Raw genomic sequence first — 15,856 nt, 5'->3', positions numbered from 1 at the left:
AAAAATCTTAAATATACACAAAAGGGAAGAGAAAAGCATAATATGCCTATCGTCCAGTTCCAACAATTCTAAATTCATGGACAATCAGTTTCATCTCTATTCTCCTCACCCCCTTGCTTCCCAAACTGGGTTATTTTGAAGCAAGTACCAGACACATCATATATCCATCTATAAATATTTCAGTATGTCCAGAAGATACATTACTAAAATGCAGTTATTTCAATAATGGGGGTGGTAGACAATGTTTCTGAACGGCCCAGCAAGCTGCAGGCTGGGTAACTCTGGAAAGGAAGCACCTACTATGCGGTTTCCCTTTCTCAGACACTCCTGGACCTCCAGGACCTCCCCTTGGCCCTGAGAAGGACTTGCTGCCCTAGCTCGCAGCTGGGCGGTAAACTCACCTCCTCAAACATGAGCACTTGGCTGTGCTCTGAGAGGCTTCAAACGAACCTCTCTGCAGATTTTAAAAAGGGGGCTCAAAAGCTGGCAAGCCTTCAAGATTCCATAAATACAAAGGAGCTGGAGCTCATTGAGGAGAACAGCCATCACCTTCTCTGCCTCTTAATGCCTAGGGGCCCAGAGAAGCTGCAGATTCACAAGGACTGAGGCAAATGTTCAATGTTCAGGAAGTGCATGGAGAATAGTGTTCACCACCCCTACTTAAATCCTCTCCCTCTCCCTCTCTCTCCCCCCACTGCACAGTTCACTTTAGTTATTTGTTAGTGCAATGTGCGCAGGTCACATTCCACTGCATTCCCTGGTGTTTTCCCCCATGAACTGGAATGTTCTTAGCCACAACACTCAAGGGGACAGGGGTTTCACAAAGAGGAGGCAGGTGCCTGCTGGACTATTCTCATTGTCCTATCAGTCAAGAAAGGAAATGGATAAATGCCAGGGCAATTTCAAAAAAACTGCTGAATTCTGATCTCCAAAAAGATCTGTATTGGGATTAGGAAAACCATGATTAAAAATCTTGGTATTACTGAGAGGAACAGGAGGAGCATATTTAACCTTTCTCCTCCAGCTTTTGCCAGTCTCCCTCTAGCCCTCCCTATTGGCACAGTTTAACAGCGCTATAGCAAAGTATAGAAGGATGGGTTTGAACTGGCATAGAGTGATTTTTTTTCTTTCTTTACATATGTATGCATTACTTAGACTTCTCTATAATTAGCATGTACTATTTTCTACAAAACACAAGAAAGTGAATAAAATGATTTAAGTACCTATCACAGGGTTTGGCATATGTACCAATTTGATATAGCTATGAATTTCAAAAATAGATATTGGATTATATTTGTAAACTGGTCTGTACCTGGGCATGATTAAATTATGATCAGGGCTTTGACTAGGCCACATCAGTAGGGTGGGTGGGGACTCACAGATAAAAGGCATGGCAAAGGAGAGAGTTAGAGGCATTTTGATGTTGGAGTTTTGATTTGGAGTTTGATGCTGGAATCTTGAGCTAGAGCTCTGGGAAGTAAGCACACAGAGGAAAGAGAAGCAAGCCCCAGGAAGAGAGGACCTGAGCCAGGAGAAGAACACAGAGGAACAGGAATAGACATGACAGAAACCCCAGGGAGAGACACAGAGCCGTTCATCTGATAATCTATAGCTGACCTTGTGGAGAAGGGCAAAGCCTAGACAGCCTCACAATCTACAGCTATCCTTGTGGAGAAAACAGGGGACCTGACCCCAGAGAAAAGTAAAACCTGGGGAGACAGGAACTCAGGAAGCCTGAACCCTGGTAGATGGCAGCTATCTAGCTCCAACATGTGGAAATAGACTTTGTTGAGGGAAGAAACTTATGCTTTATGCCCTGGTATCTGTAAGCTCCTACCCCAAGCCTTTATAAAAGCCAGCAGGCTTCTGGTATTTTGCATAAGCACCCCTCTGGTTGACTTATATAACATATAATGTTCAAAAAAGGAAGGTAGTGGGAAATGGGTGTGGCTCAAGAGACTGGACTCTGGTCTACCATGTGGGGGGTCCTGGGTTTGGTTTCTGGGGCCACTTGGTTAAGGCAAGCTCACCTGCACCACCAGCTGATGCAACAAAAAAGAGATATAGAGGAAAGACAATGACAGACACAAAAACCACAGAGCTGAGGTGGCTCAAGCTATCGAATGCCTCTCTCCGACGTCAGAGGTCCCGGGATTGGTTCCTGGTGCCTCCTAGAGAGAAGCAGACACAGAAGAACGTGCAGCAAATGAATAGAGAGAGCAGATAGTGAGTGTGGGTGGCCAGGGGGTAATAAAAAGAAATGGATCTTTTAAAAAACAAAGGAAGGTAGTGCTACTCAAATTGTGGTCAATGGACCAGAAGCTTGTTAGAAATCTAAATTCATGGGTTTACCCCAAAACCACTGAATCAGAATCCCAGGCGTCAAGGTTTAGGAAAAATTTTTTTAAAGATTTATTTATTTATTACCCCAGAAACCCCCCAACTCCACTATTTGTACTCGCTGTTTGTTGTGTGCTTGTCTTCTTTTTTGGAGGCACTGGAGCGGAGCCCAGGGCCTCCAGTATGGTGGGCAGAGACTCAGTTGCTTGGACCACATTGCTTCCCATCCCTGGGCAATTCTTATGCACACTAAAGTTTGAGAACAACTGATATAATATATGGTTAAAAACTTATAAATAGGCTTTACAGTCAGAAAGACATAACTGCACACAGTTATGTCTTCACCAACTTAATTGAATCTGGAGCCTCTGTATCCTCATTTGTAAAACGGGGATAATCCCATAGGATTCTTTGAGGATCAAATGAAATGTATGTAAAGTACTTATTACAGTATTTGATGCACAGTAAAAATTCACCATTAAATTAATATTACATAGTAATGCATTTCCCTTCAATTTTGTAACAATCTGGTATGACATAAACTGCTTTTGTGTTTTTATTTCAATCATTTTATCAATTAGAAATTTTTATATTTTATAGATTAAAGTCTAATTAAAATTTTAAAAAAAATCTTGGTACTAGTACACAACTCTGACCCTTTTACTGTTTGGATGTCTTGGTTACATACCAAGGATTGAAGTATCTCAGTCCTGTTCAAAGCAAAGACCTTGCTTTTCCCATCAATGGGATCTTCCCCGCTAAAACCTATTCTGTCCTGCAAAAACCCTATTCCTGCCCTCTTCTGTCTCCCCCCTCTCAGTAAACATCACCATTCTCTCCAGGTGGCTCAAGCCACAAACCAGAGCCCTACTGGCACCACACCTAAAGCATAATCTAAGTCTTTCCACTTCTTCTGACCTCCACTGATCCTACCAAGTGCCAGCTTCCACCTCTTTTGCCTTGGACTGCTACAACAGTCCTCTGTCTGTCATTTCTGTCCCTGCCCCAGTACCTTAGGGAGGCTACTCCTGACTCAAGAAACAGCCCCATCTGCCAGTTATGTCACTACTGTCTATCACAGTACCCTGCTTTATTATCTTCATCACACTCATCACTGTCTAGAAATATCCTGTTTATTTGTTCTCTCTCTCTTACTAGAACATAATTCCATGGGATTACGTTCCTTTTCTTAAAGCCTGGTTCTATAAAATCTCTAAATATGACATTTCACCACTTACTGTGGACATAAAATCAGAACGGTGTTCACCACTGCCTCTAAGAGGGACTCAATAGTATTTGTTGAATGAATAAATACATTTTTTATTTTATTATAATTTTTAGTGTTCAATTAGAAAACAGTACCTGATTGAATCTCTGGGCATTTTCCAAGATTTTCCTTTCTTCCTTCAGACAGCTAAAGATGATCATAGACATTTGCACTGGGTCTTCCTGAAAATTATCCTAGTTATGAATTGTTAGAATAAAAATAAATTAAAATTCAGAATGTTTAAACTACTTTATACTATAGAATTTGTTCATAAGCACCTCATTTTACATTTACTAAATTCTCCATAAACTATTTTTGTTAAAAACAAAATAGTCTTTTCACAAATCATGACAAAAGTTGCTTTAACTTTCCAATATAGTGCAGATACTTAATGTACTCCTTGGTTAAAAAATAAAGGGGGAGAGCAGATGTGGCTCGAGCAGTTGAGCTCCCACCTCTCACTGGGGAGGTCTGGGGTTCAGTTCCCAGTACCTCCTGAAAAAACAAAAATGAACAACAAGCAAAACAAACTAAAAAACCAACTCAGGGAAGCTGATGTAGCTCAGTGGTTGAGCGCCAGCTTCCCACATATGAGGTCCCAGGTTCAATCCCTGGCCCCAGGTACTTCAAATAAATAAATAAGTAAATAAATAGGAGTAGAAGTGGCTCAAGCCATTGAGCACCTGCTTCCCATATGGGAGATCCTGGGTTTGGTTCCCAGTGCCTCCTGAAAACAAACAAAAACAAAGAAGCAAACAAACAGGGAGGCGGGGCAAGATGGCATCAGAGTATGTGCACCCTTATCATCACTCCTACAAAAAAAACGGCTGAGTGGGGACAAAATCCTGCCTGAGTGAGCTGTTTTGGGAACCCACAAAGCAGGAGGCTGCTGGACATCAATCCCGAGAGAGTGCAACAATAAGAGTGATTGCTCAAGGTAAAATTGCAGGTTTCTGCCCCTCCCGCAGAGAAAGAAGCCACTTGACTTTTCCTAAACCTTGTCGGGTCACATAGCCAGAGGAGAAAAACTCCAGGAGTGGGAGGGTTCTGGTGAAGGGTGGAGAGGAGTCCTACAAGTGTGGGTTCAATTGTCTGGACCCCCCTTTTTGGGCTTTGAGGAGTATACCAGCTGGCTTGAGGAGAAACCAGGAGCAGAGAGGCGAATAGGCTGAGGCAGCCCGATTTACCTAACTTCTGTGGGTTACATCTGGGAGAAGGTGGAGCCAGGCAATTAACTAATCCTGTGCAACACACCTAACAGAGAGGGACAGTAGGAAGTACTTAGTAGGCTTCCAAGAGCACATTTAGGGTCCCCGACAAGGTGTGGGTGCTCTCTCTCAAAGAGAAGGAATCATTATTTTCCATGCTGATTTGGTTCACCAGGGTCCCACTTGAATCTTGGAGGGGACCTCTCACAGGAGCTTCCTGCGTCCCTGGGAGAGAGGGAAGTGAGAAAGGGAGAAAGGGGGAAGGACAGATTCCTAACAAGTTTACTAAATTGCAAAGAGTCTATCCTGCCCCTGGAAGGGGACTTTTTTTTGAAGAGCACATTAATGAGGAAGAGGGTTGGGCTCAGTGGAGGAGTTTCAGCCTTGAATGTGCAAGGTCTCTGGTTCAGTTCCAAGCTCCTCTTAGAGTAGTAACCCACTGGAATATTAGCTGATACTTTGAGGCAGGGAAAACAAAGATATTATCCTTGTATTAGCTTCCCTTGGGTCTCTTATTTTCTTTCCCTAAATAAGAGCTCAAGAGGCAAGTCTGGTTTATTTATTGTTTGGTTGACTCCTCGCTTGAGGGCTTGTGTATTTGTTGTTGTTTTTTTCTTGTTATCTTGTCTTTCCTCCCTGTTTATCCCCCCACCCTTTTTCTTTTTTCAATTAGATGCTGTCAGCTTGTTTATTGTTTGCTGTGCTTCCTCATCCTCAATTTCTTCTTTTCTATGTGCAGTGAGTTTGACTACCAATGCTATCTCTTTTCCTTCCTACATCTTTCTACCTTCCACCTTCTGTTGTTGCTCTTACATTCCACCTCTCTTTGTTTGGCCCCCAATTTTTCTAACTTTTTATTTCTAACATTTCTATTCTGTTTTCTATCTTTGATTAACTCTTTATGTTATTGTCCTTTCTTTTTTCTTTCTCTCTCCTGATCATGTTAGTCTTTTAATTCACACTATATTCTCCATATTCAGTTTCCCATTTCATTGAACGTATTCCACTTTCTTATTCTGATAACTATACACTGCTTACATGAGTTTAGTATTTATTCTCCTAGGTCCTATACGGTTCTTCTGCTAACATTTACTACAAATACTACTATTATACTTTTTTTTTCTTACTTCTTTTGCTTTGCTTTCCCTGGCCCTAATCTTTTTCCTTCAAGTTAAGTTAGACAACAACAAGGAAATAGAATAAGAAGAACAAAGTATCAAAGAAAAAACTTACACACAAAAACAGTACCTAAAAAAACCCGAGCCTAGAGGGAGAACCTAATCAACTGAACAAACCCACCAAGAGAAAATGATGGCCAGACAGCAACAAAAAATTACAAACCATATCAATAATGAGGAAGACATGGCCCAGTCCAATGAACAAATTAAAAACCAGGAAGAAGAGCAGAACATTGAACAACTAATCAAAGCTCTCCAAACAAATATCATGGACCAACTCAATGAACTGAAGGAAGAGATTAAGTATATTAAGGAAATACTTGGGGGAAGCAACTGGGCTCCCATCTACCACATAGGAAGTCCAAGGTTCTATGCCCAGGGCCTCCTGATGAGGGCAAGCTGGCCCAAGGGACGAGCTGGCCCACGTAGAGTAATGGCCCACATGGGACTGCTGCCCCGTGCAGGAGAACCACCCTGTGTGGGAATGATGCCCAGCGTGAGAAAGCTGCCCCATGCAGGAGTGCTGGCTAACACAGAGGGCTGGCATAGCAAGATGACACAACAAGAGACACAGAGGAAAGGAAGTAAGAACGAGAGTTGAGGTGGCACAAGAGAGTAATCACCTCTCTCCCACTCCGGAAGGTCCCAGGATCAGTTCCCAGAGCCGCTTAATGAGAATACAAGCAGACACAGAAGAACACAAAGAGAATGGACAGAGAGAGCAAACAATGAGGGAACAGGAAGAACAGGGTGGGGGGAGAAATAAATAAAATAAATCTTTAAAAAAAAAAAAAAAGAAAACACTTGGAGAACATACTTAAGAAATTGTAAACATACACAAAAAGGTAACAGATATGATGGTGATTAATGGTGTCATTCAAAAATCAAAAATACACTCTCAGCAAATAACAGCAGATCTGAAGAAGCAGAGGACAGAATTAGTGATGTGGAAGACAATACATCTGAAATCAAACAGATTGTAGAACTGATAGATAAAAAGAAAAAATCCAGCAGAGACGTAGGGATTTGAAGGACAACACAAAACGCACAAACATACGCATTATAGGCATCCCAGAAGAACAGAAGGGAAAGGGGACAGAAGGGGTGTTAGAGGAAATAATGGCTGAAAACTTCCCAAATCTATTGAAGGAGATGGATATCCATGTCCAGGAAGCACAGCATACCCCAAACAGTATAAATTCCAACAAGGCTACCCCAAGACATATACTTGTCAAATTACCCAAAGCTCAAGACAAAGAAAAAATACTGAAGGCAGCAAGAGAAAAGAGAACTATCACATACAAGGGAAACTCAACAAAATTAAGTGCTGCTTTCTCATCTAAACCATGGCAGCAAGAAGGGAGAGGTATGACATAGCCAAGGTACTAAAAGAAAAAAATTTCTAGTCAAGAATACTCTATCCAGCAAATCTGGCATTCAAAACGATAGTTTAAAATATTCACAGATAAACAGAAACTAAGAGAGTATGCCAATAAGAAACCTGCCCATCAAGAAATACTTAAAGGGGAAGCGGACTTGGTCCAATGGCCCAATGGATAGGGCATCCGCCTACCACATGGGAGGTCCAAGGTTCAAACCTCGGGCCTCCCTGACCCATGTGGAGCTGGCCCATGTGCAGTGCTGATGCACGCCAAGGAGTGCCCTGCCATGCAGAGGTGTCCCCTGCATAGGGGAGTCCCACGAGCAAGGAGTGCACCCTGTAAGGAGAGCCACCCAGCACGAAAGAAAGTGCAGCCTGCCCAAGAATGGGGCCACACACACAGAGAGCTGAAACAACAAGATGACGCAACATAAAGAAACACAGATTCCCGGAGCCGCTGATAAGGATAGAAGTGGTCACACAAGAACACACAGCAAATAGGCACAGAGAGAAGACAACTGGGGGACGGGGGATAAATTAAAAATAAATAAATAAATAAACAAATAAATAAGAACTACTTAAGGGAGTTCTGTAAGAGGAAAGGAAAAAAACAGGAGAAACAGAGTTGGAGGAGAAAGTAAGAATAACCAAAAATACAAAAAGAGAAATAAAAACAACATATGACATACACAAATCCAAAGAAAATGTGGCTAATGTAAGTAATTCCTTGAGAGTAATAACACTGAATGTTAATGGATTAAACACACCTGTCAAGAGACACAGACTGGCAGAATGGATATGAAATATGACCCATCTATATACTGTCTACAACAAACCCACCTTAGACCCAGGGATTTAAGGAGGTTGAAAGTGAACGGCTGGAAAACAATCTAACAAGCAAACAATAACCAAAAAAGGGCAGGATTAGCTATACTAATATCAGACAAAATAGACTTTAAATGCGAAACTATTGTGAGAGACAAAGATGGATACTACATATTAGTAAAAGGGGTAATCTTTCAAAAAGAAAAAACAATCAAACATTTATGCACCTCATCAGGCAAACACTGGAAAAACTAAGTGAAGGAATAGATGCCTCTACAATTATAGTAGGGGACTTTAATACACCATTATCACCATTAGACAGAACATCTCAACAGAGAATCAATAAAGAAACAGAGACTTTCAGTAATATAGTAGAGGATCTGGACCTAACAGACATACACAGAACACTACACCCAAATACAGCAGGATATACATTCTTCTCAAGCGCACATGGATCATTCTCCAAGATAGACCACATGCTAGGTCACAGAGAAAGACTCAATGAATTCAGAAAGATTGAAATCATACAAAATAATTTCTCTGACCACAGTGGAATGAGGTTGGAAATCTGCAAGGGCCAGAGACCCAGATTTAGGCACCAAGATATGGAAGTTAAGCAATACATTCTTATACAGTGGGTCAAGGAGGAAATCTCAAAAGAAATCAGTAACTACCTTGAAACTAATGAAAGTGAAAACATGCCATATCAAAAATTATGGGATGCAGGAAAAGCTGTACTGAGGGAAATTCACAGCCATAACTTCATACATCAAAAAATAAAGAGCTAAAATTGAAGACCTAACTGCACACTTAGAGGAATTATTTAAAAAACAAACTAACCCCAAAGGAAGAAAGAAAGAAAGAAATAACAAAGATCAGAGCAGAACTAAATGAAATAGAAATCAAGAAAGCACTAGAAAAAATAAAACAAAGAGCAGGTTCTTTGAGAAGTTCAATAAAATTGACCAACCCTTAGCTAGACTAACAAAGAAAAAAAAAAGAGAAGATGCAAATACACAAAATAAGAAATGAGAAAGGGGATATCACCACTGACCCCACAGAAATAAAGACTATCATAAGAAGATACTTTGAAAAACTATATACCAACAAGAAGGACAACTTAGAGGAAATGGACAAATTCCTAGTAACGCATAAGCAGCCTACGTTGACAAAAGAAGAAATTGATGATTCAACAAACCAAACACAAGTAAAGAGAGAATCAGTCATTAGAAACCTCCCAACTAAGAAGAGCCCTGGGCCAGATGGATTCACAGGTGAATTCTACCAAACACTGCAGAAAGAACTAACACCAATCTTGCTTAAACCCTTTCAAAAAATCAAAATAGAAGAAACATTGCCTAATTCATTCTATGATGTCACCATTACCCTAATACCAAAGTCAAACAAAGACAACACAAGAAAGGAAAATTATAGACCAATCTCTCCAATGAACCTAGATGCTAAAATCCTCAACAAAATACTTGCTAATCGTATTCAACAACACATCAAACGAGTTATACACCATGACCAAGTGGGTTTCATCCCTGGTATACAAGGATGGTTCAACATAACAAAATCAATCAATGTAATACACCACATAAAGAAATTGAAAGAAAAAAACACATGATCATATCTATAGATGCAGAAAAAGATTTGACAAAATACAGCACCCTTTCCTGATAAAAACACTTTGAAAGATAGGAATAGAAGGAAACTTTCTGAACATGATCAGGGTATATATGAAAAACCCATAGCTAACATCTTTACAATGGTAAACTCCTAATATCTTTCCCTCTAATGTCAGGAACAAGACTAGGATGCCCACTATCACCCCTCCTATTTAACACTGTGTTGGAAGTACTTGATCAGGAAGTGGATATGGCTCAGCTGATAGTGTCCGCCTACCATATGGGAGGGTCCAGGGTTCGATACCCAGGGCCTTCTTACCCATGTGGTGAGCTGGCCCACATGCAGAGCTGCTGTGTGCAAGGAGTGCCATGCCATGCAGGGGTACCCCCATGTGGGTGCCCCACACGCAAGGAATGCATCCTGCAAGGACAGCTGCCCCATGTGAAAAAAAGCACAGCCTGCCCAGGAATGGCGCCACACACACACAGAGTTGACACAACAAAAAAGAAACACAGTTTCCCAGTGACACCAAGGGTGCAAGCAGACACAGAAGAACACAAAGCGAGTGGACACAGAAAGCAGACAAGGGGGGGAAAGGGGAGAGAAATAAATAAATCTTAAAAAAAAGAAGAAGTACCTGATTGAGCACTGAGGCAAGAAACAGATATAAAAGGCATCCAGATTGGAAAGGAACAAGTCAAAATTTCACTATTTGTAGATGACATGATCCTATACAAAGAAAGTCCTGAGAAGTCTACCACAAAGCTTCTAGAACTTATAAATGAGTTCATTTAAGTAGCAGGTAATAAGACCAATGCGCTAATAAAATCAATAGCATTTCTGTACACCAATAATGAGCAATCCGAGGAGGAAATCAAGAAAAAAATACCATTTACAAAAATAAACAAAAAAATCAAATACCTAGGAATAAATTTATTTAAAGATGTAAAAGACTTATACAAAGAAAACTATACAACCTGTTAAAGGAAGTCAAAGAAGACTTAAATAAATGGAAGGATATGCCCTGTTTATGGATAGGAAGACTATTATCATTAAGACGTCTATCCTCCCGAAACTGATCTACAGATTTAATGCAATCCCAATAAAAACCAACACAGCATTTTTTACTCAACTGGAAAAACTAACTGTGAAATTTATTTGGAAGGGAAAGCAGACTCAAATAGCCAAAGACATACTGAAAAAGAAAAATGGAATCAGAGAAATCACACTACCTGATTTTAACTGCAAAGCTATAGTGATCAAAACAGCATGGTATTGTCTCAAGGACAGATATACTGACCAATGGAACTGAACTGAGAGTTCAGATACAGATCTTCACATATGCAATCATCTGATATTCGACAAGGCCATAAAGCCCACTCAATTGGGAGAGAATGGCCTCTTCAAAAAACAGTGTGTGGACAACTAGATACCCATATACAAAAGAATGAGAAGATTACCATCTCACACCTTATACAAAAATCAACTCAAGATGGATCAAAGATCTAAATATAAGAGCCAAGATCATAAAGACCTTGGAAGACAATATAGGGAAGCATCTACAGGATCTTGTAATAGGAAATGGCTTCATGAACTGCACACCCAAAGCACGAGAAGCAAAAAGAAAATAGATAAATGGTACCTCCTCAAAATTAAAGCCTTCTGCACCTCAAAGGAGTTTATCAAGAAAGTAAAAAGACAGCCTACCCAATGGGAGAAAATACTTGGTAACCATGTATCTGATAGGAGCCTAATATCCAGCATATATAAAGAAGCCCTGTATCTTGAAAATAAAAAGACAAACAACCCATTTAAAAAAAGGGTAAGAGATCTGAACAGACGCTTCTCCAAAGAAGAAATACAGATGGCTAAAAAACACATGAAAAGATGCTCTTAGGGAAATGCAAATCAAAACTACAATGAGATACCATCATACTCCCATGAGACTGGCAGCTATCAAAAAAATAGAAGACTACAAGTGTTGGAGAGGATGTGGAAGAATGGGAACCCTTATCCACTGCCAGTGGGAATGTAGAAGGATCCAGCCATTGTGGAGGACAATTTGGCAGTTCCTCAAAAAACTAGCTATAGATTTGCCATATGACCCAACAATTCCACTGCTGGGTATATACCCAGAAGAACTAAAAACAAGGACATGAACCAACAGATGCATACCAATATTCACAGCAGCATTACTCACTATTGCCAAAAGTTGGAATCAACCCAAATGCCCATCAACAGTTGAATGGAAAAACAAAATGTGGTATATACATACAATGGAATACTACTCAGCTGTAAGAAGGAATACAGTACTAACACATGGAATAACATGGATGAATCTTGAGGACCTTATGTTGAGTGACGCAAGCTAGGCTTGAAGGAAAAATACTATGTGACCTCTCTGATATGAATTAAGCAAATCAAGCTGTCTCAGAGGCTAGCGACTTGAAGATAAGCTTACAGGAAATGGGGGGGTGGCGGAGAAAGGAAGTGAACCAACTCCCACATGGGCAAAATCTATGATAAAGTAGAGGTAAGTAGCTGTGCAATGGAGAAGACAGGGGCATAGGGACACTATTGGGTTGGGCTTTGTAGGCTTGAGGGGGGCTAGGGTTGAGAGGATGGGTCAGATGGTCCATGGAATTAGGGGGAGGGTTGAGGGGGAAGCAGGTGAACATGGGAGATTGTTGGAAACTCTTTAGAAAATATAATAAGGAAGGGTTACAGGTTTAAAGTGTTCAATGGGGCATCGTGCCCAGGGTGCACATGGGGCAGACTTCTAGGGAATGTGTGAATGCTCATCATGTTATAGTGTGTTATATCAGTGGGTGGAGATCCATACAATGAGCGGGAAGGTGTTATACCCCCATCCTGGGGAGGCCTGATATTCTCAAACAGAGGGGAGGGTGTCTCTCGAGAGCATGGGTGGCTCCCAATCACGAAAGACAGCTAGTGTGTTAAGCCCTCAGCATTGTTGCAAGTATCTAGCAACCTTGTCCTTCAAATAGTGAAGCATGGTTGTCACTGTGGGCTCTGAGGGGAGAGGATGAGAGGAAAATAGTTGGAAGAGGGAGTAACTGGAGTACAATGAAGGTGTTCTACATGATCCTGCAATGACGGATACAGGCTATGTTAAACTTCACCTAAAGTTTATAAAAGTATATAGTCTAAAATGTAAACCATAACATAACAAAAACTTATAAAATTGTACAGTCTAAAATGTAAACCATAATGGAACCATGGTTGGTAGCTATATTTCAATATCTGTCATCAGTTGCAGCAAATGTAACATCCACATGTAAAAAGACCTTTGCTAGGGAAGGGGGTAAAGGGTTTGATGTTGGGTATATGGGAGTCCCCTATATTCTATATGTGACTTTACTGTGACCTAAAACTTTTTTGAAGGCATTGAAAAAAAAATGTAGACACTGAGAAAGAAACAAAAGAGAATGCCTTGTTACTGTACATACAGGGCAACACCTATTACAGTGATGAAAGGGAAAACATCAAAAAAATTTATTATGATAGTTTTCATTTTTTTAATACCCCAATTTATTGTTCACTTTCAGTTTTTCTAAATTATTATGCATTCTATTTCTATGCTTTAAACCTATCATTACTATTTCATTTTCCTATCAGTTGAATTTGGCAATATATTAGACTTCAATTTTTAAGAAGTTTTGGATCAAAAAGGGTTCAGCTATGGAAGGGGAAGAGCACTGATGGGGGGGTGTCATTGATGGAGGATGCATGGGTGGAAGGGAGTTCTCCACAGCATGCATATAGGGTATATAGATATGTTTGGATGTTCACTGGGTATTGTCAGAGTGGGTAGAGTTAGACACGACTACTGAGGGAGTGCTGAGTTGCCATTCCAGGGAACTCTGCTGCACCCCTATGGAGCAGCAATAATCCCCCAAGTGCAAGGGCAAAAACCAATGAAGAAGGATGGTTCAATGATGGTGATGATGATGACTATGCTTAGGAGACTGTGTGCTAGAAATTTCAGCTAGGCCCAGAGCTGCAGGGTGCCTAAGAGTTACCTCCTAATAGCCTCCATGTTACTCAAATGTGGCCACTCTCTAAGCCAAATTCAGCATGTAAATGCATTACCTACCCCCAGTGTGGGACATGACTTCAGGGTTAAGCCTCCCTGGAGCTGAGGGATTTTACCAAGCACCAGCTGGTGATGCAACTAGAAAAAGACACTGAATAAAAGGGAGAAACGGTAAAGACAAATGAGTTTATATGGCTAGGAGACTTCAAAGTGAGTTGGGAGGTCATCAGAGGGGTTGCACATACGCACATCTCAGCAGGATCTCAGAGACAGCCAAACAGATACAACCCCAAGCAGTGGTGCTCCTGAGGGCTATCGAGATACCCAGGTCCTATAGTCATGACAGATGGCTCTGGAGTTCAATGCCTTGCCAGTGGGCCCTACTTTGGAAGTTGGGCTCCTGAGTGTGATGGAGTTGAACTCAGATGTGATCTCTCTACACATGCATCTTCTGTCACTTTTACTGAACCTGTGATTGGCGCTAGGGTTGGTGTATGCTCTGGAGACTTGAATCTCTGGACTGACTATGTGCCGGCTGGGCCCCGTGCCTCAGCAGAGTTGCAGCACCTACTCTCTGGTTCATTGGACTTGCACTTGCCCATGTTGGCTAACAGGGAGGTAGGGATGGTCTACCACCACACCAGGGAATCAAGAGAGTCTACAACTTCAAGCAGGAGAATTGCATCCATCAGCCATGTGGTATCTTAAGCACCTTCTCAAGTTAGAGGCGGAGTAGGCAACGCCATCCCAGGGTCCTCAGGATGGAGGAATAAAATAGCTATTAGAGTGTACTTACTGGTATTCTACTATAGAATTATTGTGACTCTAGCAATGGAAGAAATTATATCACTGATGTGGAGACGGTGGCCACAGGAGTTGCTGAGGGCAGGGAGAGGGAAGAAGAGGTGTGATATGGGGGCATTTTCAGGACTTTGAGTTGTCCTAAATGATACTGCAGAGACAGATGGAGGACATCATATATCCTGCCATAACCCACTGAAAGGACTGGGAGAGTGTAAACTACAATGTAAACTATAATCCATGCTGTGTAGCAGTGCTCCAAAATGTATTCATCAAATGCAATGAATGTGCTACACTGATGAAAGAATTTGGTAATGTGGGAGGAGTGTGGGAAGGTGGGCAGCGGGGGTATATGGGACCCCCTTACATTTTTTAATGTAACATTTAGTATGATCCATGTATCTTTAAAAATATATTAAAAATATATTTTTTAAAAAGGCAAACAAATAACAAAACCAACTCAGCAGAGCAGATATGGCTCAGTGGTTGAGTGCCAGCTTCCTACATACGAGGTCCCTGGTTTAATTCCCAGCCCCCGTACTTAAAAAAAAAAAAAAAAAGGGTTTTCATATATGGTATAATATTTTTACTTTGCTATTTTTCCACTTTTCTTGAGGCCAATTATTTTCTGTTAGATTGCTAAAATAGGGCAAATGATAGAAAAATTATCCATGATAGTTCTCAAGTAATTTGTTGGTCTCTGTTCTGAATTAGACCAAAGATAATACTCCTCAATTTTTCTGTTTCCACTGTCAAAGTTAGTCTGTAAAATTGTGGCAATTGTTGCTCTTTGTAACATGTACATTCAAGCAAAGTCTGTAGCGGGGCAAATCTCTGTAAAGTTAATCTGATTTCCCCACACCACTGGTATTATAAAATCACAGATACATTCACAAAGGAAAAAATGTTTCCAGTTACTGAAGTTTAAAAGTTAGTTATGCCAGCTCTACAGCCTTTGACCTCAGTGCCTTATAACCTATGACAGGGCTATCCAATAGAAATATAACAGGAGTCACATAACTAATTTAAAATTTTCAGTAGTCACAATAAAAAGATAAAAGGCAAAAGAAAAAAAAGTTAGTTATATTGTACGAAACAAGAATACATAAGCTCTCATCTCCATTGAAACAGAAAAGTTTCATTATTACAGAAAAAAAATATGGTAGCCAG

At 40.7% G+C, this 15,856-nt stretch overlaps 1 protein-coding gene across 1 annotated transcript in view; it reads right to left on the bottom strand.

Moving 5' to 3' along the window:
- The window catches only part of STAT1 (signal transducer and activator of transcription 1), a 59,701-nt gene that overhangs the window by 39,223 nt on the left and 4,622 nt on the right, over positions 1–15,856 (bottom strand). Inside the window, exon 4 of the mRNA XM_058300490.2 lies at positions 3,703–3,801. Within this exon, the coding sequence (XP_058156473.1) occupies positions 3,703–3,801 (99 nt within the window). The remainder of the gene's footprint in view (positions 1–3,702; positions 3,802–15,856) is intronic.

The sequence above is a fragment of the Dasypus novemcinctus genome, chromosome 7, assembly GCF_030445035.2.
Source record: "Dasypus novemcinctus isolate mDasNov1 chromosome 7, mDasNov1.1.hap2, whole genome shotgun sequence".
In the NCBI taxonomy this organism is placed as follows: domain Eukaryota; kingdom Metazoa; phylum Chordata; class Mammalia; order Cingulata; family Dasypodidae; genus Dasypus; species Dasypus novemcinctus.
Note: the sequence above shows the minus strand (reverse complement) of the source record. Positions and strands in the feature narration are given on the sequence as shown.